The following is a 27190-nucleotide window of genomic DNA, read 5'->3' on the forward strand; positions in this document are numbered from 1 at the left end:
GAATTTTTAAAGAATATGAATGAACATCTGTTTAAAAGCTACGTATCTGAGCAGTCTTTAACCTCATAATTCTAGCCAAATTCCAAACTGGCTCCTACAAACAAAAAGCTTTTAAAGGAGAACAGCTACTGCATTTTCCATAGCTCCTAGATTAACTAAACTAAATGCTCATTTCCCATAAAACCCATATACCTTTGTAAAAATAACTCACCCCACCCCCCAAAAACCCAAATGGCTCTTGATTTGGCTCACAACGGCCGAATGGGTTCCTCAAAATCCATGTTGTATCCTCAGTTGTAATCATATAACCAAATTAAAGAATATCTTGAACACTTTGGAATTATCTGCACTGAAGCTCCAAAATGCTCCTTCTGCTAAACACTATCATCTGATAAACAAATGTTAACATCATGGAGAGAGGCTTTACGTATACTGATCAAATACATTCAAGATTATTAAACGTGAGTTTCTTTCCAGTAAGGGCCATTTCTGAAAATTCAAGCTGTAATCTCATTTTTTCCTCCTCGTGCATCACCAGTTAGAGCCGACAATTGTCTTCACCCACAGTTTTCAGTTTGTTTGCACGACTTTAGGTAGGAAGAATTTGTCAAACAATTGCCTTGATGTTATTCAAAGGACAGCACTGTGAACTGCTGTTAACAGGTAACATGCAGATACTAATCTGAGCACTTACAAGAAGTTATCGTATATAAAAGGCAACAATTTTCTGTATTCATTTTCAGAATATAACTGCACTTTAAATAAAAGCAAAACATATACACAGTCATCAGAGAAATTTCATTGCAAGTATTCACTTGTTTATACTACAAAACCTCCTGGAACGCTACCTTCGTCTTATCTAAAGGCTTATACCGGTTGTCAGCAGCAGACTTTTAAAGAAAGAAGGAAAAAAAAAGAGGAAAAAAAGAAGCTGCCTCTGCTCTTCTCTGCTGGCTTTAAATTGTATCAGACTGAAAAACACGGTTGTATTTCTACAAGAAAAGGATTTTCTTCAGTGTTGGACTGGGCAAAGGACAGATGGCATCAATACCTTACATCTTGCCTGATGCTCAACAAGTCATTTGTCTTGCCTGGACCAGATCATACATACATCTAATCTACAATGACTGCAGTTCCTTTGAAGCAAGCTGTTCTTGCCTCTTTTGTAGATGGCTGAATTATTCTGAACAACACTTAGTTAGGGATGCTCTTGTGCCAACCGTAAACCCAGCCCAACAAAAGAATTGGTTATAACAACATTCACTATGCTGAGTTTTATTTGACTAGAACAAAACCAGGCAGCAACCTGAATGACTGATGTGCAACATGCAAACACCAGCTGCAGAAACCTTGGATGACACTTAGCAGTGACAAACGTCATAAAAGACAACTAAATGTGGAATTGTTCTGAGGGCCTGAACCTCTCCTACCTTCCTATGTGAAGTGACAGTCAAACTATCTGTTGAAATATCACAATGAGAGAAGGGTATGAGGAACTGATGGGCCCGCACTTCCAAGCAAGTGAAAAGCTCAGGAAGGATGAGGCTGCCTAACCAAAGAGAAAGCAAGAGGCAAATCAGTTTAGATATGAAATCTTGTGGAATGTGAAAAAACTGCACGATCCTGGATTGAGGGATGGCCATCTGGTGCATTGACTGATCTGAACTCACTGAACTCACTGCCAAAAACAGAACTAGGGCTGATACACCCATCACATTAGGAATCGCACCATTCCTAATTCAGCAATATCGAACTATTTACTAGAAGAATTAGCTCTCCTTTACTTACCATCTTTCGACTCAAAGACAACAAACTCATACACTGTTAGAAACAAGGGATGGTGTACATGCCAAATAAATGGCTTTAAAATCCAAAACATATGGAGTTTCCATAGTGCAGCTTCTTGAGGGCAACACTGCCTCTGAATTTCATTTATCAACGGTTGCCCCTGTGTACCTGTTACTGATACCTGCAGCTAATCAGACAGGACATCAGTTCTTGCACTTCTGTGAAAGCTACCCAGACGGAGCATGGCTACTGATGCATGCTTTCACATCAGACTGACACAGATTTTGGTGTGATAAAAGTGTATTGTGTGATTATTTCAGGAGGAGGACTACTGACAAGGGGCACATATTTTTGGATGCCAAGCGTACTGAAGCCATTAGTGACTTTTCTCTCCGATTTCAAAGTTTGCTTTGTACCCCCATAGAGGTGTGAGTATACATTCCAGGCTAAAAGCACTAACTGCTTCAGAGGAAAATGAATCAGATTATTCCAATGAGTTCCAAGTCCTGTCAGGTGTGTTTCACCTCATGAATACTACCAAGAATGATTTGACAAAGATCCAGTTTGAGTAAAGTGTAGAATGGCATCTGTGTGAAATAAAATGGACTGAGAGTCAAAATCAGATGGTGCAAGTAGGTGGATGATGGTATAAACAGTGAACGGTAGTTTATAACACGATTTAAAGTACTCAAGATCAAAACTATGATCAATGCCTTGTTTCCGTTATAGGAGGTAGAAGACTGACAAAAATAATAGACAAGTAAACAAGATAGGGTGTTGCTGGTTTTATCTTTATGTTTGGAGAATAATTAAGTTCTGGGTAAGTCATTCTGTTCCTTTTTCAACAGTAGATCAGAAGCAGCTCTGACACTAATATAGTGCCCCTTATTGCTTCTTTCAGATGTCCCCACAATGGTCAGCAAGCAAAGCTTATGAGAAAGCTTGAACGGTGGTAACTTGACTCATCAACAACACTTGATTCAGGGAAGAGATCCAACACCTGAAATTGTCTAGAAGTTTTCCAAGGTCTGCTAAGTTTTGCATAAACTTTTTAGAAAGAAGAATTTCAGGTTTTCTTCTTCATTTTTTGGTTCCCTACTGAAGGATCTTGAAATTGAGCAGTGCTCCATGACAAAGCTCTCCTGCAAGCACAGCAAACATTTGGAGAATCCATCATTCGCTGTAATTATTACACCACAGGAGAGCCAGAGCCTGACCTCTTCCAACTTTGATCTGGATTCTTTATGTCTTTGTATTGAACTGGAAGCATCCCAGAATTCAGTGTCCTGGACACAAGTGGTACAAAGATACTGAGCTACAACCACCTCTGCTCATTGAAACCTGAAGGACAGACAGCAACACGGTTTCCCAAGAAGGTGTGGTCACAATGTTATCTAACAGAATCAGATTTGGTGCACACAGAATGTACAGGTGCCAAGACTGAAATCTGTGTCAATGGTTACTCAAAACTCACCACCAGTTGTGTAAGCCACGACATCTTCACACTCATTTCCTGACCTTGTCTTCCTAAATTTACAACTTTGTATGTGCATAAATCACGGTAAGCAAAACAAAGTGCAAATCCTTATGAGAGACGTAAGGCACAGGAATAATATAAATAATAAAATTCTCTAAAATAATGTTATACTTCAAGTAACCGGTAATACACTATAGCTGAAAAACCTGGAACTATAGGTTACATACCAATATTCCAAAATGCTAAATACTGCATAAATGCAGATCAAACTGCTCTAGAGAGTTTATTACCTAAGCATAAGGGAAGACACAAAATGGAGATGGACAAATGCAAAGAAACCGTAAAAAGGCATTAAAGATTAGAAAAATGTCTTTTATAGCAGCATTCTTCAAGAATGAAAGTGTCAAGACCAGAGAAAGGAAGCTTCAGCAATCAAAACAACAGTTTAGGATATAGTGGGTAAATAAAGTGTGTATGGAAAGGCTATGCTGCAAGAAATGTTACGTAGAAAAAAGAACAGAGCCTTAAGCACAGGCTGAATATAAGAATCCAGAAAGTGGACCAAATGACAGATGATTTCAGGCTATGGGCACAAGTGACAGGCACAATGGTCGTGTTATCTGTGGTGATCCAGAAAGGTGGCAATGAGAAAGAGATTAAGAACTCTGTTTTAGCCATTTTGAACCTGAGCTGTCGGGAAGACAGCCCTGAGGAGATGTCAGAGACAAACAGATTTTTTTAGGCTGGCTTTGAAACTCTACTCCATTAAAACAAATATATAAAAATGACCGACTGTTAGGTTACCTGAAATTTCAAATTTAACTCAAAATACTTTAAAATATTCTTACTCTATAGCCATCATCATGTGTCAGCTCTCCTAATACATTTATGTTAACTGAATACAAAAGAAACGTGAAATAAATATAACCAGGAGGGATGATCAAATCTAATTTTGATACATTAGTGTCATATGCTGTACATGTTACAATAGCAGCCAGACTTAATACTAAGCTGCAGGCTATACTGAAATTTCCAAATGGCAGATTGTTCTAAGTGATACCAAGTATAATTGAAGTAATAAACGATAGTAAAAGCAAAGCACACTGTCAGGAAGAATTTAAGTATTTACTTTTTAAAATTAAATGAGTTAGGTTTGGAAAGGCAAGACAAGTGAAATAATGCAGGGCTCAATTTACAGAAAATTCCTTTTATTTATCTGTTGCATTAACCCTTGAACTCGTGCCAAAATTACTGTAATTTCTAATACTCACTTACCTAAAGGAGGGAGAAAAAAGGCTATTATATTTTCTTATGATACAACAGCTAGCCCCAACTTTTTGCTTCTTCAAAAATGAAAGTGTTCATTATAAAAAGAACAGAAGGAGCAGAAACATCTGAAGTAATGGCTTAATGCAGCTACTTTTGCCTGTTAAATGTAAGCAGCACTGCTGTCTACAGCATATGTACCTTCTAGTTGAATTTTTCACAAAACTTTGTTTCAACAACTATGGTGTGTTTGTTTTTTTTTTTAAAGCAACATGTGTACTTAATTGTAACTCCAAAAACCATTGTACTAATAATTTACATCTATAAACCTCCAAGTTCCCAATACATGTTAATACCACAATAAAAAAAACTAGCTATAAATACTGGGAGCTATAAATCTTTTATGTGGTTAGGACGATGTCACACATAACCTAGAATCATGTTAATACACACAAAGCCCAAGACGAATTAGTATTCCAATCATTAATAACATTACTACTTTTTATTTACATATCTTGTGTATAATATTCTCATCTACAATGCCTTCAGTCTTTTATCAGGCTAAGGAAGGAGGAGCTAAACAGGTGATAAGCTGTGGAGGCACATACAATGAGCTTTCTCACTTTGTGAACTGAGAGTCTTCACAGTTTCATTTAATCCTGATATTTTACTTGCAAGTTTGTTCTTGTAAGGGTAGTGTAAATACCTTTTACTCTAACCTTTAATTCTAAGAAAAAAACCCGGATCACATTATCAGCATTAAATCTTTAATTTACTATTTGAAAATTAAATACCTATTTTATATATGCATTTCAGCGTTAAGTTCCTTTACAAATTCAGAAGCTTTTCACCTGTTCTCCCTGAATTCATGTCTTTTCTTGCTCTTGTTCATGTCTTCAGAAACAAATGCTTCAGAGGTATCCAAGACACTAAAAAGTTTTATTTACTAGTCTGTAAGACTGATGGAAAATAAGTTTAAAATTGGCTTAGACTCTGAAACAGCAGAATCTTGATTTTGTAGTCTCTGGACTGGCAGGAAGAAGTTTTGTTTTAATTTAATTTAATTTCCATTTATAAGATGAACCTATCATGCACCTCTAGGCACATTTACAATATAAAAAACAGCAGCAGTTCTAAGCCAACTACTGCAAGTTTGCTTGTTTTTCTCCCATTGAATGAAATAGACAAAGAAAGCACATGAAAGACCTGTAGAGAAGCTCAAAACTCAAGTTTCTCTGGAGGTCATGAACAGTACATGCACTCAGAACAATTACAATTGCTAGCACACACACGGCTCTCAAATGATTCTGAGGTCCCCTATACTGTGTGTGAGCTGGACAGCAACTCACAAAACACATTACTTTTGCTGATGTGTTCAGTCTAAGCAGCATGAGTAGTTGCAGAACTAAGAATTAAGCCTGTTTTCCTACTCATGTCTCCTGGTTTCACTTGCTGGTTTCTCCCAAGATGCAAACTTCAGTTGATGCTTTTCTCAAGTTTGGGATGACTTTCATAGCATCTCTCTCTGGTGCTGGTTCCTTGATGTCTAATGTTTCTTCCCATGCAGTCTTTACCTGCTGAGTAGGAGCACTGTCTCTCACTCTATCTCCTTTACTTAGCCTATCTTCATTAAACATACATGAAATTAACACCTTTGAAACATGTCTCTCTCAAATTCAATTGAAATGGGCCAAAAGGTGTTAGGGAAGGGAGGAGAGACATGAAGGCAGGCTCACAAGCCTCCAATCATGGGGAAACTGAGCTTAAAAAGAAGAAAAACCACACACTGAGGAAGAATAGGAAAGAAAGTCACACAGAAATAAAGTAGCTTGATTAAACAGCCCATCCGTAGCCGAGCTACAAATATAATCCCAGCCTTTTGATACACTCTACATATCCAGACCTCAAATTCCACATTACTGACGAGTGAGATTGTGGGTGAAGGAGGAGAGAAATAGGCCTGGGGCAAGCTGGAGTTGTTAAAAAGTCCAGCTGACACCATTTTCTCAAGCTAAATCACAGGAAGCCTGGACCAGCACTGAACCTTGCCTGGCAGGAACAGCTATATGTAGATTCAGGGTGCTGCTGGAAGCATAGACGAGATCCCGCCTGTGTGTTCTGCTGAAGTCCACAGCATTTGCAAATTATTTATTGTTAATTAATTTTCACTGTGACCCATCTTCCCCCTTGTCAACACTTTTTAATACTGTAATTCAAACAGATTATAAACAAACATTGTAAGGATAACTACAAGCTGTGTTTTACAAAACCAAGTTTCTGTTTAAAAAATACAGAAGCCAGTCAACTTAGAAAAATATATATATACATGTTGTTCTATACTAGAACAATAGCAACAATCTTATTTTAAAATTAGTTATTTTTGCTATTAAACCACTTTTATAAATCACTTAACCACCTAAGTATTACCCTGGCTCTACTTCAGGAAATAAAGAACAGAAAGGACCCAGCACCACAGGCAGACAAGAAAAAACATATTTTAATTTAAAAAAACCCACCAAACAAACCAACCTAAGATGCGACAGTGAGAAGTTAGAACTCATAGTCAGTCTATAATAATAACAATAACAATAATATTTTTTTCTTCAATTTGAACACAAAGAACAAAAAAGTCATTAATAATTGAAGCTTGCCAGAGGCATGGCTATTTCTCTCTTTACTGTCTACTGTCTAATTTAATTACAAGTATTAAACTCCATGCTGAGGTCAACCAGCTTCAGTTCCTCCAATATTACACTTCAACCAATGCTCATTAACGTGTCTACTGAATGGATTAGCACATCTGAAGATGTATGTACGCAGGACGGGGGACGGTCTAATGATAGCCAATTGTTCATTTATAATAGGACACATGTTCGAGACTGTAACTTATTATCACTAATGTGGAATTTATTACATTCTAAAGAAAAAAATACCAATACAGAAAACCATTTTTGTCTTAATGTGGCTATGAGAGATCATACCACTGTTGAGCATTTGTGCCTGCTCCGAGACAAAATACCTTATATGCAATAAACATTAAAAATATTAAGAATTCGACAACTTTTTTTTGAAGGCAAAATTATGTTAATAGACAGCATGTGACTCTTAAGTGAACAAAAAGTCATCTTAGAAAGTACTCACCACATATTTATTAATTGGCATTTAAAGTCTCAAAGTACGAAAACATCATTCAGACGTGATGCTTTTTCTTCTACACAAACCATTACCTCCCTTCATTTTTCACCACTATACATGTGATCCTGCCAACATTTGCAATGATGGCAAAAATCACCAGTATGGCAAAATTAGAAATTGGTAGAGAATAATTTATATGGCTTAACCTACTTCAGTAAAATACCAACTATTAGCAGGTAAAGGTGTTATGGTATTTTATGGTTTTTTTAGAAGAAGTTACTGGATTTTCTTTGACCCTAATTTCTTTGGGTTTATTACCAAAAGAAAATCTGTTATTCAGAAACACCTACCTTTTTTGTTAAAGAGTCATCTGAATCAGAAGGCATTCTTGTTGACACATGGAACATTACTTCTACTGTCGAGGTAGCAAAATACGGGGTGGTCAGTCCAGTGCTTTTGTTTTTTTGCAGTCCTCCCATAAAGCCACAATGGTTTGTGAGATTTACCTAGAAGTAAAGCCCAGGAAGCATTAGGAGGGGGAAAAAAAAAAAATCAGGTGATAAATACATTCTTTACACTTTGAAATGCACTTTCAATTGAATTTTTAAAAGTGAAGGCCCTTTTCACAATAGTACTGTTATGCTTTTCTAAAAGAGCTCAGACTCGCTGACTAGACTGGAAATCAACTGCAGTGCAGTGCCGTTCTATATTCCACGGTCACCACAGATGCTGCTGGGAAGACAAGGTTAGAGAAAAGGAAAGGCTGTGTAAATGAATATTTACTGCATTATTCCCTGATCAGTTGACTGTAGTCACTTACATGTGCTTTTTGAATTTTTAAAAATTCTGTGATACTACATTAGCCTTGACCTGAGCTCTGAAGAAACCCTGCGTGAGAGCCAGAAAATTTTAAATTGTCTTGTTACCTTCCATATATTTTCTTGAGAAATTGTCATTCCCTGAATATGAAAAAAATCACAGGAAACTGACTGATAATTTGTAAATAAGTTTCTAAGTCTTAGTTCTATGGGAAATAGTTTGGCACTGAAATAAATAAGCATGCTTAATGTACTATTTCACTTTTACAACAGTGCCTAATAAAAGCTGTATCTCAGATGTGAATACATTTAATCTCTGCCCACATGGGATATATTTGCTTATCTGTTAATAAAGGATCCAGAATTTAATGTTAAGAGGTTAAATTATTAGATGCCTCATCATGGAATATTAATCCAAATTAGCAACTCTTTAATCTAGCTAATAAAGGCTAAGATAATTAACCCACTAAAGAAGGATATTTGAAGACATTAATGTGATTTTTTTTATCTCCTGAAGAATCAGGAGTGTGGGAAATAAACATCTATGTTCGTGGCAGACAGCAGACTTCTAGCAGTTTTGCTCTGCTCCTGTGGAAAAGTCAGAGCCATTATCCATACTGCTAATCTAGTAGTGCTCTTATATACCTAAGGAGTAAGAAAAAGAACAAATAAGATGGACACTCCTGTGGACACTCCTGATGAACACAAGTCACAAGAGGAACAGAAAACCTGCGGATTCTTATGCAGCCAGCCAGGAGCAGGAGCGATTCCTGTACTTCTGTGTGACGGTGCCGAGTTGAACTTTACAATGGAAGTTAATCCTGTGTGGTCAGAAAGAAAGGATGCAAAAAAGGAATTCCTCGTAACAGTATTGAACTAGTGACTAAGGAGTTGCAGGTCCATACAGATGATGGGGTACATCACAGTATTTCTGACTGCTGGAAAAGACACGGAGCAGAGTGTGTGAACAGATGCATGCCTGCAGTGGAAGGCAGGAAGAAGGGAGCATGAGAGAAGCTGCACGTTTGTATTTTTTGGATTCCCAAATTTGAGCAAATCTCAAATTTCAATGGACTTAACACTTTACAGGCCTATAGGGAAATCAAGATGCCTCCTTATCAGTCCATGAAAGCCAAGTACAGGACTGCACATTAAAGAATCATCTCTGCCTGCACAAACTTTCTTAAATTGAAAGAGCTTAAAACTAAATAGCTAGTATTGCTAATGAAATTAAAACCAGAATTCTTCTCTACATCCTACTTGCAAAACAGTGTATTTCAATATTTGTGAGCAATGCTAAAGAGCCAAAGACTTGTAATATCTAAAGGGATCTGTAATTTTCTCTGTTAACAAACTTACGATAAAAACGTTTTAATAAATACCTCCCAGCCAAGACCAGCTACAAAATCCTCATAGGCTTGACTTCCCCCAGTATTAGTAAGAATGGAGTGTTTATCTTCTTGTCCCTCAGCAACATAAAACACTGCAATCTTGTGTGTCTCTCGGCTGTAAAACAGAGAATGGTCAGTGCATGACAGTGCTTTTACTAATATGAAACCAAAATATGCAAACAGTACGCACAGAGCGTGACTTTTAAAGCATCGAAAAAGATAGTGGAAGTAAAGTACAACTGTATGGCTTCTTTTTGAATACCTTCTATATTTCCATATTCCCATTCTGTCTTTTCTAGTCTGGTCTTCTCTGGAGCCTAAAGTTTTGCTATACATGAACAGCATTTACCCCTTTCATCACTTCTAAGACGTAGGATGGTGCTGGCAGTACCAATTGCTAATGGAATAGCTGGGCTTCTGAAATGAGCAAAACTTGTAACACAGGCATTATCAACACCACACTGCCCATTAACAACAGTGCCTTGTGAATGCTCTGGCAAACGCAGCTTATGCAACTGAATGAAGAATCTTGAAGTACTATAGCAATGTCTTCTGTTCACAGCTTGCTGTTAGACACTGGAGCAACTGAAGGTGGTTTCTCACACTTCTAAAACCTCCACTACATTTTATTTCAACTTCTACAAAAACAATTCAGTTTAATTCTGTGCTACAACTCCAACTGGAATTCTATGTCTTCGAATAGTAACAGCATTGGAAAACAGCTAAACAATTAGCTGAAGCTTGAAGCGTGGAGATTTTGATATATCAAAGTTTTAAAACTATTCCATGTTATGCATACAAATGTTCATATTTTAAGTTATTTTGAAATTTCTTCTATCTCCTGATATTGTACTTGTAGAGTTTCACTCTACAAATAACACCAATGTAACTTCAATATAACACTAATAATTACAATACAGTGAAAAACACATGAATAATTTACAAAACTATTTTAAAAATTAGTTCAACTCTCACATCTATGCAATTAGAGCCATTTAAGTACAAGCACACTTAAAACAAGTAAGTAGGCAGCCATTAAAAGAATTTACCATTGTCTTGAGTCCAAATTCCTGAGTTCTCGAAGTAACTTCTCATTTTTCTTCAGAAGATGAAAGCTCCTTCTAAATAGAGAAATTTGTAACTCTTATCACCTGTTCACTGATGGATACAGAACGGTACAAGAACGGTACAAGAACATTTCCAGGTCCATTCAAGAACAGTCAACAAATGCTTTTGCCTTTTCAATAGTCCTTTCTTATATAAAATATTAAGGTATCTTTCAAAAAATACACAAGCAATTTTTTTTACTCCAGGAAATCTTCTGTATCCATTATAGCCCTGAAAACAACTTTTACTTCTTTCCACTTTCTTCTGTCAACCTATTGGATACAACTGGCATCAATCTCTTCTCTACAGAAGAAGAGACAGAACTCCCTTTGACGCATATATAAGCTGCACACTTTACTAGGCCATAATATACATGTTTAGTGACAAAAGACACTCCCATAATCTACTGTCCTAGGGAGCTAGTGCATTAAAGACAGAGCTTTTGCTATTCTGAATTGCAGAAGAGAGCAGAACATAGCTCACTAGTCACCCAGCCAGCTGTAACAATTTAAAGAAAAAACAAAATGTTATGTTAGAGCAAGAAAGGCACTTTTCATTTCTTTTAAACTGCACTTAAGATGTTTCCCACAAAACACAGTGGAATGAGTTTAAGAGCAGTATTGTTCAAAACCAGACTGCCTTGAAGAATTAAAGACCCAAACAAGAAGGGTTAACACCAAAATTTTGTCCGATTCCAGTGATATCTCAGTGACACAGATTATTTTTGTTTTACAAAATATCCATTTCCCTTCATAGTAAGAAAATATTTCAATGCCTCTAATATGGAATTTGACAGCTATGGCAAAATAAGATTTCAGAAAGACCCTTAAATTCTAGGATGCTAATATTTGTACACACCACACGTATATGCAGGCATACACCTAACTGCACCCACACAAAAATAATAATGTAAACAGAGACATTACTTTTGTAACTGAACGTGGCTTGTCTCCTGTTGTTCTAAACAATACCCAAACATTGCCAATGTTGAAATAAATAGTAGGGGACACATCTTTCTCATTAGCTAACACAGGTGCAATGCTTTGAGGCTGCATGCAAGCATGCTCTTAGCAGGCAAAGCAGCAGGACACTGTCCAGCAACACAATAGCTGAGAATACGACACTTTCAGAGTCTCATTCTGGCATAGAAAGGTAATGATTTTTGCAGGAACATACATGGGAAGCAAAGAAAGCAAAAAAGATGCCTTCTTTACCCATGGTTAGTACCCCTTAGTACAGTTGGTGAAAGGATTATTAGAAAAGATATCACTCCTTTAATTCACCTTCCAACACTGTTCTAAGGAAAGAATATAAATAGCAATAAAGGCAACAGGTTCCTCCTTTCTGTCTCTCTAAACGACAGGTTGAAATGCAGAAGAAAACTGCCATTTTCCCCTTAGCTGCACATATTCCCTCTCCTCTTTTGTTGGCTAGCCTAGAGTATTTTTGGCTTAACCCACTCTATGATCAACTATTATTACACAGTAAGAATAGCACAATTCCTTAAAAGAACGTTCTTAAATTGTGAGTCTTTTCTTTTTACCTTTTATCCCAAGAATTCATTCCCAGTATACTGAGAAGTAATCTGCAGTAGTAAAATGCTGACTGGGGCTTTTGTGAGGTTGGCTCGTCCTGCTCCATAGCCCTCATATTTAAATCATTGAAATGCTTTTCAACAAACTCCCTCTCTTCTGTGTGCTGTTTCAGAATTGCATTGATGACATCGTTCTCCTGCTTCTCTGAGATGCAGACTGGTTGAGGAGCAGGAATGTTGAGTGAGACACCAGTTCTCTGTAAGCATTCAGGGCTTGTAACACCTAAATACTGCAGGAGCTCATCAAGGGCATCTTCTTCATCCCTAATGGTATCCCATGTTGGTACAGTGTCTCTAAATTTCCTTTTTACTTGGAGTGTAATTCCATCCCTTGCAGATTCATCTTTGGAGCATGTGGAGGATGTAAGAGCATCTTCTGGTTTATCTTGGTGAGATAATGAAAGTGCAAAAGAAGTTTGTTGTGAAGATCCACATAAAGATGATGGTCCATACAAAATGGCCGAATCCCACGAGTATTTGCCAGATAGATCACGCACTATAATTCTAACATTTGAATTAGCAGATGCAAGTCCAGCAGACAGTCCTCCCCCAGGCATGTCATCTTCTGCTTGGATTTGTATGCAAGACACCAGGGAAGTATTGTTTAACACAAAGAATTGAAGGTTTGGGTTCTCAAAAAGTTCAGGAGAAAGTTCAGGACTTTCACTGTATGGATTGTCGTTGTTTTCACACACTTGACTGGTTAACATAGCGGGACCTCCACTCATAGGATAGTGGCCTAAGTGGTTGACTAGATGTGTTATCACAGTACGAGCAGCAACAGAAATTAATCCTTGTTGCATATGAGTTTTCACTGCAAGAGAAAGAACATAGGTTTTAAAAGAAGAGTTCAGAAAACAACACTGAGATTTACGTATTTCTTTTGGTCTCCTCTTCTTCGTGAGTTTTAAACAGAGGATGAGCACTGCAAGGTTAGGATACAGCCAACTCAGTAATGGAAAATATGTATTTTGATGAAGACTGGTCTCAAATATAAATAGCATCAAAAATCATAAGATAGTTAAAGAAGCATCTTCATTATTTTACAGCCTACCATACCTCCTTTACCATAGCTTTGTAATCAGCATAGTTCTTCTAAAATACACAATTTCTTAATCTAGTGAAAATAAATCTTAAATTGCTGATGAAGTAGAGATCATAATTGTGTTGTAAGAAGTCCACTTCCAACCGCAGTGGATTTTTGTATTTATACACATCATTACATTGTGAAAAACAAAGGCACATAGATGCACAAAACCTCTAATCCATCTTAATTTCCCCAGGGAGCATATAGCTGTAGGTTAGGTTGAGGATAATACTGGATGATTTTAAAGTACCAAATCAAAGACCGGGCTATCTACACTGAACACAATCTAACAGCAGCAACATTTTCAAAAAGCAAATCTCATGCCCCAACTACATTTTAAGAAGTCTCAGGCTGGAAAAACTTGGAGGGAGAAAGAGAAGTTAATTGTGCCTATCTTACGTGAAAGTCATCTTGTGAGATGCACTGGTATTTCAATACGGTTTTGCCACCTCCTTCTTTGTTGCATACCTTCCACTTGCGTGCAACATTATCTAAATTCACAACAGGAATTTCTTAATGTTTATACTACACCCTGCTAACCCAGTACTTTATTGTTACTGGATTCTTCTATCAAATCCACTCTACATTACCCATGAAGTACAGAGCTGGTCAAAGCAACTCTGTCAGGCAGACAACCCTCAACTGCTCAGAGTACCTGCTGAAGAACCCATACAGAAAAGTATTACACTGTAGAAGATCACAGGTAGAAGAGAAAACAGGATCAATATGGCAAAGCACATATTTCTGCAGCCTCTCTCTTTTAACAGGACCTGGAAGCCCTGAATTTGGGAGGGGATTTACAAGGGGAATATAAATCAAGATTGTATTCCTCAGGATTACCTTACCTATTTTAAACTATATTTAACATTGAAAACTGCTGCAAACACTTCCCACCTTCTTTCTCACCAAAAATCCATCAAACTAGAACGTTCTGAACCACGTTACTTTTTCATTCAGTATTTACTGAGAAAATGTAACCTCTTGGATGTGTAAGTATGGTATGACGAACTCATCTCCCTTTATTTGTGTGTTTATACGCAATAAAAACTAATGTTTAATAAATTTCTTTTTGCAGTTTAAGGCGTCTTAATTGGCTTAACTGGAAAAATAAAGGCAAATTTGTAATGCATACTGACTGTCATGACAGATTTTTAGTTTCTGAAGCATTGGATACATTCTGCGTCTGCAAAAGTAAACAATTAGTATATATTTGCCTCCCCTCCCCCCCCCCCCCCAAGGTGCGGGTAAAGCATGTAAGAGACGTTTGGGATTCTAGCTCTCCTCTATCTTTAGGGAGCACTAGATCTGAACCGCAAAAAGGGAAACATTTCATCCTGTTAATAGTTGGTAAAATCAACTTAATTTTTACACTATTCCAAAACTCAGATAAACACAAATATTTTAATAAATAAAGGCCTTGAAAACTAATATAAACAAATTAGATATTATATTTTTATTATCTATAACATTATTGAGGTTTAAAAATTTACAAACACAAAAACATTCAGTGAAGCTGAATTAAATGTCCAGATATTGATAGCATACAAGGAAATTAAGTTATAGTGCCATCTGCTGAAATATAGGAAGGAACTGTAAGCAAGTTTATACAAGACAAAAAGAAAGTAAGTTGGATGCTTGAAGAATAATTTATCAGTGAAGTACTAACCAGCACCTGGACAATGCAGAGGCTGGCTCATCTTTGTCAGGATATTTATGCCAAGTGTTTAGCGCTTGGCACTGCACAGATAAGTAAGGTAATGCACTTCTCAGGTTCCTAGGAGCAAAGACGTGTGAGCTTCCCAGCTACCTGAAGTCTCACACTAGGTCAAATGCCTTCAGTTAACTTCTGCTGAAAAACCTGAAGAAATGAGAGGGACCTGTTATAAGCATATAAGTTACTACTATTACTGTTTTGTGGCAACCCCGAAAGATCTCAAACCTGACTGTGGTTGTATTGTGCCTGTGTGCATGAATTTACTCCCTTAGGCTCCTAAGGGACATATGGAAAAGAAAGGTGATACAATGATACAAAGAGCGGAACATCGAATTTAAATTTGGAAGGTCTGTTCCCAGTCCTACCACAGTCTTTCTCCGAAAATTTTACTCTTGAATTAAAATAAAAAATAAAAGAATTGGGACATAAATCTGTCATTGCCTCTTTTATAATATGAGAACAATATTTCTCATTGAGTTTTCTCTCAGAATACAGTATTGTTGATCTAAAAATGATACAGAAAACTTAAATCGGAAGTATTAAGAGAAGCATACTGAGAAGTAAACTGTAAGATGTAACCTGTTATGCTGAAATAAAATAAAGCAGTCTTGAAACATTTTTGCCACACAGCAAATCAGATTTTGGTGGTTTCCCTTAGCAAAAAAAAAAAAACCCAAACAAACCACTAACAAAAAACAAACCAACCAAACAAACCCAGTAATGCTTATTGAAAATAGGAGAATTTTAAATTAAATTCGCAACTTAAAGGATACATATTAGTAATTTGTTCCTAGAAGCACATCTCAATCAGGAACAACTGGACATTCAATATATTAGAATTCTTAAAATGAGTATCTAAACCATGCTCTTTGTTTCTGGAGGGCAGATCAAAATACACAGTAACACGAGCCATCACAGCTTTACCACAAATTCTACAAACTAAGCCATACCATTACACATTAAAGCAGTCTAGATGGCTGCTTTGCCAGCCTGTCTTCGTGAGTGAACTCATCTCTGCTCCCTTTACAATGGTACAGTCTTTTGCTCGCGCAATGTGATTTATATGCGTACACGATCACTTGGTAATTTGCTACAAGTATGTTATATTGGCTATTTTTCTCAGTCCCTGAAATTACCTCTTCTGTGGAAAGGCTGCAGGTCCATCACCACTAATTTGTATCAGTGGCATGAATGGAGGATTCCTGAATTTCCTTAAGATATGTTGTTAACTCTTTAATTCAACTTTGGCTGAACAGCTTCTAAAACGACTACAGTTATGTAGTAGAAGGAAAAAGTAATGACTGAGGGTGGAATTTAACTCTCGTCACCCTTTTAGCTATCTAAAGAATGATGCACCTGTACAGACAGATTCATCTCAGTTAGAAGCCCAAACTGGAGAAATGGGATGAATCACTCTCTGGAAACTCTTCTCTTTCTCCATTACGTTTAGAGGGAGCCTAAGAGAGTTCAGTTCAGCTTAGCTACCTGTATTTTCCATTAGCTTAAAGAAGTCTCACTCCTTTCTAATTTTAAGCTTCAGGTATAGAGAGATGCGGTTACAGACAACCCATCTCTAGAATATCCCTCACAAAACACAAACTGTGCCAATCTGGATGCACCACATATTAAGTGTTTTTAAGAAGTGTACTTTTTGTCCCCTTTCAGTAAAAAGGCAAACAGCAAAGCCTTAAAAGAAAAGTACTTTCTATTTGTAATTTTTAAATAAAAACTAAGACTAAACATCAGATGGGGGAAACCTTTTCTTCAGAAATTGAAATATATTAGGAAAAATGATCGATCTATGCAAAAAAGAGTTTAAAATATGTTTGGAGAAATATGACAAATGGGGGAAAATACATGAAATCAATAATTAATGGACCACTGTATCTATGCAATGCAACTACTACCTTCCAATCACAAATCTAACAGATTTGTGATCTATAAAGAACAGGTTTCAAAATGTTTTTGCCTATAATGGCAAAAAAATTCCCATAAAATATTATTTCCTTACAACTAGACTCTATTCAATAGTCTGATTTTGCTATCTATTAACATTAGAAGATGCTTAGCACTTCTTGTTTAATGCTACCTATTTTCATGTAACCGGCTTTCCTGTCAATAGGAAGGGTCACCAAAAAACCTCAATTTTACTTTTTCCTAAATGTTTGCATAATTTAATATAAACAACAAAAAAGCTTTGAAGGAAAGGATCCATTTTAATTCTCCCTCATACATGTTCATGGTCCTGTAATGACAGGTAAAAGGTCAGAAGCAGGTAAGCAGATCATGGCACAATGCAGTCCAAGTTAGCTTTTGCACATCTAAACTGTACAGTGAAGGGCTACAATGCTATACTATCCTTGGAGAAAGCATACCTTTGTCAGTGTGACACTGAAACCAGGCTAGTTAGGTGCGGTTAATGAGCACAGGCAGCACTAGTATGTCCGTACTGTAGCTAGAGGAAGCTGTTGTCGATATCAGCTAGAGGAACAGTTCATCAGCCTTCATGTAGACAAGCCCTGTGATTCCGTAGGTATATGAAAGCACCACAGACTTGCTGTCTGCAAGTTCTGATGATGCAAGAAAAGCTTCCTACTGATGTCTATTGTCAGCTGCTAAAAGTTTGTTCTGGTTTAAATATTACACTTTAATATACTTAACACTTAATTTCAAAATTATTCTCTGTGTATCTTATACTGCAATCTACCACTTTACCTGGAACCTACAGAAAGGAGGACAAAGAAAATTTCACAAATAATCCTAGGTATAACAGATTCCTTGTGAGAGATAGCACTTGGAAAGTTACTGAAACAGAGAGGGGAATAGTCCTCTTCTCTCCCCATATTGCCTGTTTCCAGAGGATTTACCAAATCTTTGCCCTGCCGTTTATTGCAGGGCTTGCTCCAGCCTCTCAAAAGATCCTGTCCCCACTACACAGCTGTATCACTGAAAGTCCCATGTCTTCACGGTCTCATACCACATCATACTGTGGTAAGCGTCCATAAAACTTGCAATGGATCTGACCTTGAACAATGGGAGGCATAACAGGGTATGCCAATCACATCTATTAAACTGATCAAAAGCACGCTGTCTTAAAAGAATTCTGGTATTTCAGTACTTTCAGCTTTGCTTGTGACCTAAGGAAAGAGCCTAGCAATCCCCACCCCGTCTTTGTAGAACTTCCCTGATTTCCCTACAACTGCTGTCCTGCCCATTTGCATTCCTTCATAAAAGATATCATGATAGCACTTTTACTCTGCTAAAAAAGAGGTTGACCCATTGGCATGCTGCTCTGCTGCTAGCTTGCACTAATTGACCCCCTGTCTTGATTGAGTCCCAGACTGGTTGTTATCCACTAACTTTACTCCTCTCACTCCTCCAACAATGCCAGGGAGAACAGATGCTGTGCGATCGGTTAAGCACTGCCAATTTTATTCTCTGCCTGGCAATGTGGACTAGAAGTGCCAAGGTTGCAAGACCAGGGTTGCATTATAATGCTGTAGTTTGCCAATTAAATTTCATGATCTGACTTACAATTCCGGAGCCCTGAAACTTTAAAAACATATGGGGCTTCCTTAATTCATCTGGGGAGATAACAGGAACATCTGAAATTACTTTTATTTAGAAATTTAACAAGAAATCATAAAAGAACAGATCACGTACAGAAATGCAAAATGAAGATATCGATGCTAAGGCTTTGTGCAACTACATTCATTTAAAGAGAAATCTATTCAGGGTTGTCTTTTCAGATTGTCAGATTAAACAAGCCACATGGCATTTGCTGCTAACCCATAATTACAGATTATTACAGAACACAAAAGATGCCAGGCATAAAAAGCTACTACAATTCACTACACTGTAATAGAACATGCAGTGGAAGTTAATTTTGGCAAATGCTTTAAATATTAGCTTTACATAATATGTATAGGTGAGACTGTAATTAGGACAGAATGAATCCTTCGAAGCCTCTTTCATTCTGACCCAGCAGATGATTACTTTTTACTAATAAGACCACAGCCATTTGACAAAAAGCCAACTATAGTACCTTGCTTCATTCTTCAGTAAATTTAATAATTACAGCTCCTCCTGCCAATAGTTCTCAAATCAGACTTGTTCAATCCAATACTGAGCTTATTAGGGGACAGCTCTATGTTTAGAATTCTTTGGCCAAAAAAGTACTTGAGGATGATGAAGCATGCCTTAGACAAGGGCACAATGATTAGCCATTTTCTCTACATAAAAAACAGCACGTAGTCACTACAGACCACAAAATCACCTGCTGTTAGCACACAGCTGCTACAAAGAGCTACTGCATTTATCTGGTTCTTAATACCTTTAAGGAAGCCTAAATGGAACAACTTAATATGGAGGGAGAATAGCACTACACAGAGTTTCTGGTATCAGTATTAATCTCATCTTTTTCAATTTTCTTCCCAATGTAGGCACTTGATATTTACCAGATACACTGCATAATATATGCTACTCCTCTGTAGCTTAGTTTCTTGATTCTTTATTTTTATTTTCAAGTTCTGAAGAAAACGTTAATTCCCAGGTCTCTTAAGGTTCTAAGCAGATGAGATAAAATTTCTCTCTTTTTAGATAACTCTGTGGTTTTAAACAGTATAAACAGATTGACAACAAATTATGATAGGTTAAAAAAAATTCAGAGGGAGCTTTCAACATTGCAAGCTCAGATAGGAAAAAAAAAAATCCAAAATATTCTTAGAAAAAGGAGCAAAATTAAGAAAAAATAGATTAATTTACTGAAAGTAAAATGAAAAGCAACATTTATCCATGTTGTAGTATTTAACACTTTTTGCTGATACACAGAGAACAGAAGAATCCATATCAAATCGATCTTCATGTTGTTCAGAAGATAATTTCAGTTAATTGCATAGTAATTGCTCAAAATTATGTTAGCTCATTCCATACTAATGGTTCTTACCTAGTGTCTAGGTATAATTTAAAACTTATGCTTTAGACAAACACTTCAATACTGGAAACCAAGATAAAATCTTTTTGAAAGAAAATGTATTTAGGCAATTTGACAAACCTTCAGTGACTGGCTGAAGTTTAGAAGACCTCTCCGAGTCTGGTGAATGCAGTGGTTCTGGTTCCTTCAAGCTTTCTAAATGCATAAAAGGATCGTAATCCACACATGCCAAATCAGAAAGGCTTAGAGGAAAATATTTAGGGTTGCTAAAACACTGAGATCCATAGACACATCCATGCAGAACCTAAAACAAAAAAGGAATTTCATGACATTAACTACTGAAATTTCTACTTGATAGTTTTATAAGAAATGAAGTTTATTTTTATTTACATTTTTTAATTGATTTGTTAGAACCAGGTAGGCAGGACACAATGTTGGAAAATTTTAGATGCTTGATGTTAACAGAAGCAAAACCTGGTCTGCAAAGAAAATTGTTAAAACAGCGTCTACACTGAAGTGGAATTTAACAATAAAGAAACAAGAAATAAAACTTACAACAAATCACTAAGCTACCTTTATTTTTAGATCTCCTATCTTCTTTAATTACATATGCTAGGTCTAAGCTGCTGGAGGTTTTAATCCCCTTCCCTTGCAAAAAAAATAGCTATCTTTGTTCTGTGTCCCTACAGACAGCAATTATAACTTGGTGCTTTTTACTTTGCTTATTGCTAAATAAAATTGCTTGGTATAAAAAAGCTACTTCCTCATCTGTCTTAAATGTATAGCTGGTCTTCTGCAACACAAATATCTGCTCGGTATGACATACAAAAAGTAACTTGGTTAAATGTCACAAAACATAAGACAAAATTAACAATTCCAAATACACCAAAGATCAAGCAGTTACAGTAACGCGTACAAGAACTAATACAGCACTCCACATTTCAGCAGTAGAACGGAGGTCAGCTTACAAAAAAGTTCTGTCTTCATTTCCATGAAAACTGGCACTGCCTCCATACATAGAAATTCTCATTTAGTGAGTAAAGAAACAGGTACCTTATATATACAATTAAGAACGGATCTTTCAGTCTTATCATTTTCTGCTCCTGTAGTGTGAAGAGGCTGCAGCAAGGTCTTTAATGGCAAGGCCATTATCCAATCCAATAAGCACAGAAGTAAAGAAACCACCAACTGGAACAAACACTTTCAATTACAAATCAATTAAACCAGCACCTGCTACTTCACATTTATCACTGTATTTTACCTCTCTGTTTTACTTTCTTTCCTTAATTCAGTAGAGTCAGCCTGCTGCAGTAATGGCAGGTCACGCTTGTTTAAAAGCCACTGTATCTTCAAAACCTACAGCATCAGTAAAAGCTTTGGCTACTGAGATATTTAACAAAGACCATCCATACAACAGTTTCTCATCATGGTAAGTCTGTGACCCGATACTGTGCTTAAGAGGATATCCACGATTTTTCAAAATTGATTTGTAGGGTGCTGTTTTTAAAATGACAGATTACACAGGTACAAATTAAGGCTGATGCACCATTCTGCACATAAATCTCACTGTAAAGTGAATCAAGGATTACACAAAACTGAACTATTTCAGCTGCATTTAATGCTTTATAAATAACACAGAATTTCCTTCGCAACATGTCAATAACGCTACGCAGCACCAGGTATCATCTGAAAGAAATCCAACTGTTTTCTGTATTGTAGGCTACTCGGTCAGCAAAAGAACCAACTCCCTCTAGGGGATGTTTTTAAAGACTGTAGAACAGAATTAAATTAAGACACACATACACACCAAATTATTAATAACTTACTGGCTTCAAATAATTATTTTTAATTTTTAAAACTTAGCTGTGAAAGAGGAAACAATTCAGATAAATAGCTGCAAGATTCTCTGAAATATTTCCCAAGTTAAATAAAAGTCTTTCAAAGAAAATCCACTTAACTAAGTTACTAATAAATGACATATAAACATCATACTCATTTCACATAACACATTACAAGTTTGTCTCTCAGAGACACCATATAATAAACCTAATGATGAAAGGCTCTGAGTATTTTTATATTAAACCAATTTTTAAGAAACCCGTTAGGACTAAGTTGTCAAACTAGGTAAGCCAATTTTTGATATGGTATTTCATGTACAATGATCAGCATTAGTTCATGGGGAAACTTACTGACTTATGGGAAGCATCTCAAGTGGAAAGATGACTAGCTTGGCATACTGCTATAGTCTACAACAGCCACTGCCTCCTCGCAAGCAGAGAGGAGAGGCCAAACGGAGCTCTGGAGGCCAAAATGAGCCTGCCATGAATGCCAGCTCTCGTGGGAATAGGTGGCCCAGAACGACAGAGCTGCCAGCAACAAACTGCACCAAAGTGCCCAAATTTAAATGACCACTGTGTCCCACAGTCCTAGAGCAAAGCCAAATAATTCAGAAGAGAGACAGCTTTCAGGAGACAGAAGTACTACTGTGAGTATCAGGTGACGAAGGAGCTGGCCTTAGCTAGGGGACTCAGGCCCACTGAAAATACAAAAAGATAGCAATTGTTTTGAAGGATGACAATCAAATTCATCTGAAGATTACAGGCTATCTTGCTCAAGAATGTACTTAAAATAGGAAATGCAAAAAATCATAATCTTATGAATATTCTGAAAGGTGTTCTTTACAAGTTGAGAATGTATTTTCGCTGTAAGACAAGTTTGAAAAGTCTACATTACTTTTTGTGCTTGTAAGTTCACTGAGGATAAGGAAAAAGACAACTTTCTAATTATTGAAAACAATCAATCTCAATTAATTTTAAATGCATATTTTCCTACAAAAACTTCAGAAATTCACTTGCATAAAGAATATTGCTGGAATTCTGAGAAGACTATGCTGTATTATACTTAAAGAGCTGAATCCCTACTTTAAGGCACAGCTTAAATTTGTACCAATGTTACATCACACACCTTTGCCATTAAACTCACACATTAAAAAGAAATGAAAAATGTTTACCCTTTTGTCCTGTTCATAAGAGGAAGCTTCCGTACTGGGTAGCAGATAGGTAATAGTTGCTATCAGAATCTGGGGAAAATATAGCATTTCTTTAAAAATACAATTTAATTATTTAAAATAAATTTTTAAGCAGGTAAATGTGACACAATACTAGATTCATGGTTAAATTCTAATAAAGTTATTTTGAGACAAATTACAGTATTCCTTGCCACTTTTTTTTTTTTTTAAATAAAATCCTTTTAATTGAATTTTACAGAAGACATGGAAGGAATACGTTCTGCTTGACTGACGTAGGTGCATTATGGACAATGAAATTACACAGCTACTCCAAATATTCAGGCAGGAAGAGAACTTGATTCAACACACTTGTAGGGTGCAGGAAGGAGCCTGATGTGGGTTTGTGTACGGGGCTATTTGAGCTCCATTATTTCTTAGAACTACTAGAAAAATGCTTGCTATACCTCTTAAGAAGCTTCCACACAATTCTCCTTCTGGTTACCTGGGAGACCTCTATCTTTTCTCTGTGGTTCAGACTCACAGAGGCCATTGTCTACTTCCTTGTTATTTAAAGCGTATTCAAAATAATTATTTTTGCTTTATACTGAAACACTTTAATGCAAAGTGCTTTGCATATGGATATGCAAAATACAACTGCAGATCTGTTTAAGTAATCGTTTTCTCACTAAACTTAAATGTATTTGAAGATATTTAATATTAAAAAATTGCACTTTATTGACGATATTCTCATGTAAATAATGTCATAGTTGTATTGGAGAAAAAAGAAGCATGGTATAGCCATTTTACATGTTAATATTGGAGTCGGCAAGTAAGTGCAATGTGAACCCACACAATTAATGTTCAGTAAGATTATGTTTCTACTAATTTAACATTTTGTGAAACATACTTGTCAACATTCTGCTATTTTAATTGCAGTGAAATACATTTTACTGTTACATTTAAAAGAATTAAAATTTTGAAATTTTTGAAAATTACTTACTTGAATAATTCTTAAAGGTGAATCAGCTTGATACACTTGAAGTCTATGTACATAATGTATCAGCATGTTCAGCATACTGCAGGCAACTTGGGCTACTGTTTTATTTGGAAACTAGAAAAGAGAACACAACCCAGTAACAATTACTATATTTCACATAATGGTATGTTAGGTGGTAAGGCGGTCAGGAATTTCGTGATGGTTTTACACATATAGTTCCTTATGTACCTATTTATCGGAGGAACAGAATTAAATTTTACAAAATTTAAAAGGAATTACTTTCTAGTCATAACCACATGTTGGCAGCTAACATCAAAGGTTTGGGACAGACAATCAGGAAGTTGCACGCAATGAGGGAAAGGGGAGAGGAGTCTCCTAACTAACTTCAGACTGGTTCGTACAGTGTCATGAAGCCAGGAAGAACAAATTCATTTCTTGTTACCTTAATGATTATTAACACATCACACTGCAAAAAACCAAGGATCCAATTCTTAAATCAGAGGTCTTTGTTGAGAACCAAGGCAGGTGAACAGCCGTGTATCCAAAATGCATGATCTAGTACTAATAGTGAGACCAACTGTTCTGTATTTGCTAGTGACTGCTGCGTACGGCACTTGTCTGAATGGAAATGAATGCACCTCGGCTTCTGTGCTTAATTCCTCTTCCCTCTGTTATCTTTTAAAGGCAGGAAGACATTGCTGCACTGGAGCCTGCCTTCAACAGTTACTAAAATGTTTAAGTTACTGTGCTGGTCAAGGCAAAAGTGAACGCATTTGTACAATTACTCCCCAGCTTTGGGAGTGGATGCACATGCTGGCCTACACTCCCAAGTGGGAAAACAAAGACATGAAGAGACAGGGATACATTTCGCTAAATTGTTAATGCACAGGACATAATTGAGGCTTCTTCCTTCATTGCACTTGCCTTAAAACATTAAGCTGTGCACCAAACAGCAAGCACAAAGAGAACTTTACAAGTGAATTTTTTTCATCTAGGACATGAAAATCCTACAAATCTGAGCTAAAGACAAATCTGGGCAAAATGGTTATTAGCGCAGCAAAACTACAGACTTCAAAAGACAGCAGAAACTACACAGAAGAAAAAATAACATGCAACAGCCCCAAGGGAAAGATTTCAAATACATTCTGATTCAAGAAGCATTCAATGTGCCCCTGTACTCGGCACTGGTAAGGCTGCACCTCGAATACTGTGTTCAGTTTTGGGCCCCTCACTACAAGAAGGACGTTGAGGTGCTGGAGCGTGTCCAGAGAAGGGCAACGAGGCTGGTGAGGGGTCTGGAGAACAAGTCTTATGAGGAGCGGCTGAGGGAACTGGGGTTGTTTAGCCTGCAGAAAAGGAGGCTGAGGGGAGACCTCATCGCTCTCTACAACTACCTGAAAGGAGGTTGTAGCGAGGTGGGTGTTGGTCTCTTCTCCCAAGTAACAAGCGATAGGACAAGAGGAAATGGCCTCAAGTTGCGCCAGGGGAGGTTTAGATTGGATGTGAGGAAAAATTTCTTTACTGAAAGAGTGGTTAAACATTGGAAGAGGCTGCCCAGGGAAGTGGTTGAGTCCCCATCCCTGGAGGTATTTAAAAGACGAGTAGATGAGGCACTTAGGGACATGGTTTAGTGGGTGGTGGTGTTGGGTCGATGGTTGGACTCGATGATCTTAGAGGTCTTTTCCAACCTCAATGATTCTATGATTCTAAGAAAATACTCTGTCATTACTGAAAACAAGTATTCCAAACCATAATACTGATGAATCTCAAATCACTCAGAAAACAATTAGGTAATTCATGCTTTAAGAATGAAAAATCCTGTTCTGTTTCTCCAAGGAAGATGAGTGACATCAGAATTCCTGCACTACCAAAAGACTGAAGAAGTAGTTTACATGTTTTAATCTCACTTTACTTAGCAGTGAAGCTGTCACAGGTGTGTGCCGCAAGGTGGCTAAATGTCTACCTCTGAACTCAGATAAGGGTAATGCTTATTATACAAAAATATATTATATAAAAATATATCTATAAATACTTAGATTTAATTTCTTGGTTTCTTAGACTGTTTTCTTAATCAGTCCAGTTCTATTAACCTTTCAGGGAAGGGTGTATCTCACAAACCTTAAAAAAAAAAAAAAGTGCTTTAAGAAAGCTGAAACGCCTGGGCAACGAAGCCTGAACAGAAAATTAAGGATTTCAGAATAAAATTTTTGAATGGCAAAAATTTAAAGGTGGAAAATGCGCTGGAAGAAAACTCTGCCCTGGGCCAGCTTCTTATCAAAGCAGAGCTATCATTTTTTACATTTAAGGTCTTGAAAAGAACATTAAAAGTACAAGCATAAGCAAAAGTATGGAGTATGAAGCTTTAATTAACATTTTTTAGTTGTGGTATCTACGTAAGCATAAAGACAGACTATGAATGGGTCTTACAAGTCAGCCACAGACACGGAAACCAGAGTACACAGGGTAGTTAATTCTGACCTTCCCTGTTTCTCAGTGGACGCAGTTTCACACTACTGACGGCTTTTAACTAAAACATGGCAGACATCTTACATCTGCAAGTCTTCCCAGAGCTTATAACAGGAACACCATTATTTTTTATCCCTCATGAGACAGTCTCTCTCCATGCTATGAACGTACACTGTAGGAGCACAGTAAGCAGGGTACAGATTCTAGTGTTCAAGCTCGAGTGACAACCAAAAAAAATTAAATAAAATTGAAAGCATAACAATTTGATTACAGAACTTGAGATCAAATCCAGATTGCTGGAAACATCCTTACAAGCTTGCAGGAAAACCCCAAAGTCACTGGAGAGGACAAAAGGGGTGGACAATCCAGAGTAGCTTAATACGGAGTATCCAGATCACTGAATTTAAGAA

General features: G+C 36.9%; 1 protein-coding gene across 9 annotated transcripts in view; it reads right to left on the reverse strand.

Annotated features, from left to right (window-relative positions):
• RALGAPA1 (Ral GTPase activating protein catalytic subunit alpha 1) overlaps positions 1 to 27190 on the reverse strand; it is a 138915-nt gene that overhangs the window by 34683 nt on the left and 77042 nt on the right. For all 9 annotated transcript variants that reach the window (XM_076345047.1, XM_076345046.1, XM_076345045.1 and 6 more), the window contains 8 exons: positions 24318 to 24428; positions 23321 to 23389; positions 21364 to 21498; positions 20431 to 20614; positions 12526 to 13390; positions 10925 to 10996; positions 9867 to 9990; positions 8017 to 8172 (listed from right to left, as the gene is read on the reverse strand). In XM_076345047.1, coding sequence (XP_076201162.1) covers positions 8017 to 8172; positions 9867 to 9990; positions 10925 to 10996; positions 12526 to 13390; positions 20431 to 20614; positions 21364 to 21498; positions 23321 to 23389; positions 24318 to 24428 — 1716 coding nt within the window. The remainder of the gene's footprint in view (positions 1 to 8016; positions 8173 to 9866; positions 9991 to 10924; positions 10997 to 12525; positions 13391 to 20430; positions 20615 to 21363; positions 21499 to 23320; positions 23390 to 24317; positions 24429 to 27190) is intronic.

Source organism: Aptenodytes patagonicus, chromosome 7 (genome assembly GCF_965638725.1).
Source record: "Aptenodytes patagonicus chromosome 7, bAptPat1.pri.cur, whole genome shotgun sequence".
Taxonomy (NCBI): Eukaryota; Metazoa; Chordata; class Aves; order Sphenisciformes; family Spheniscidae; genus Aptenodytes; species Aptenodytes patagonicus.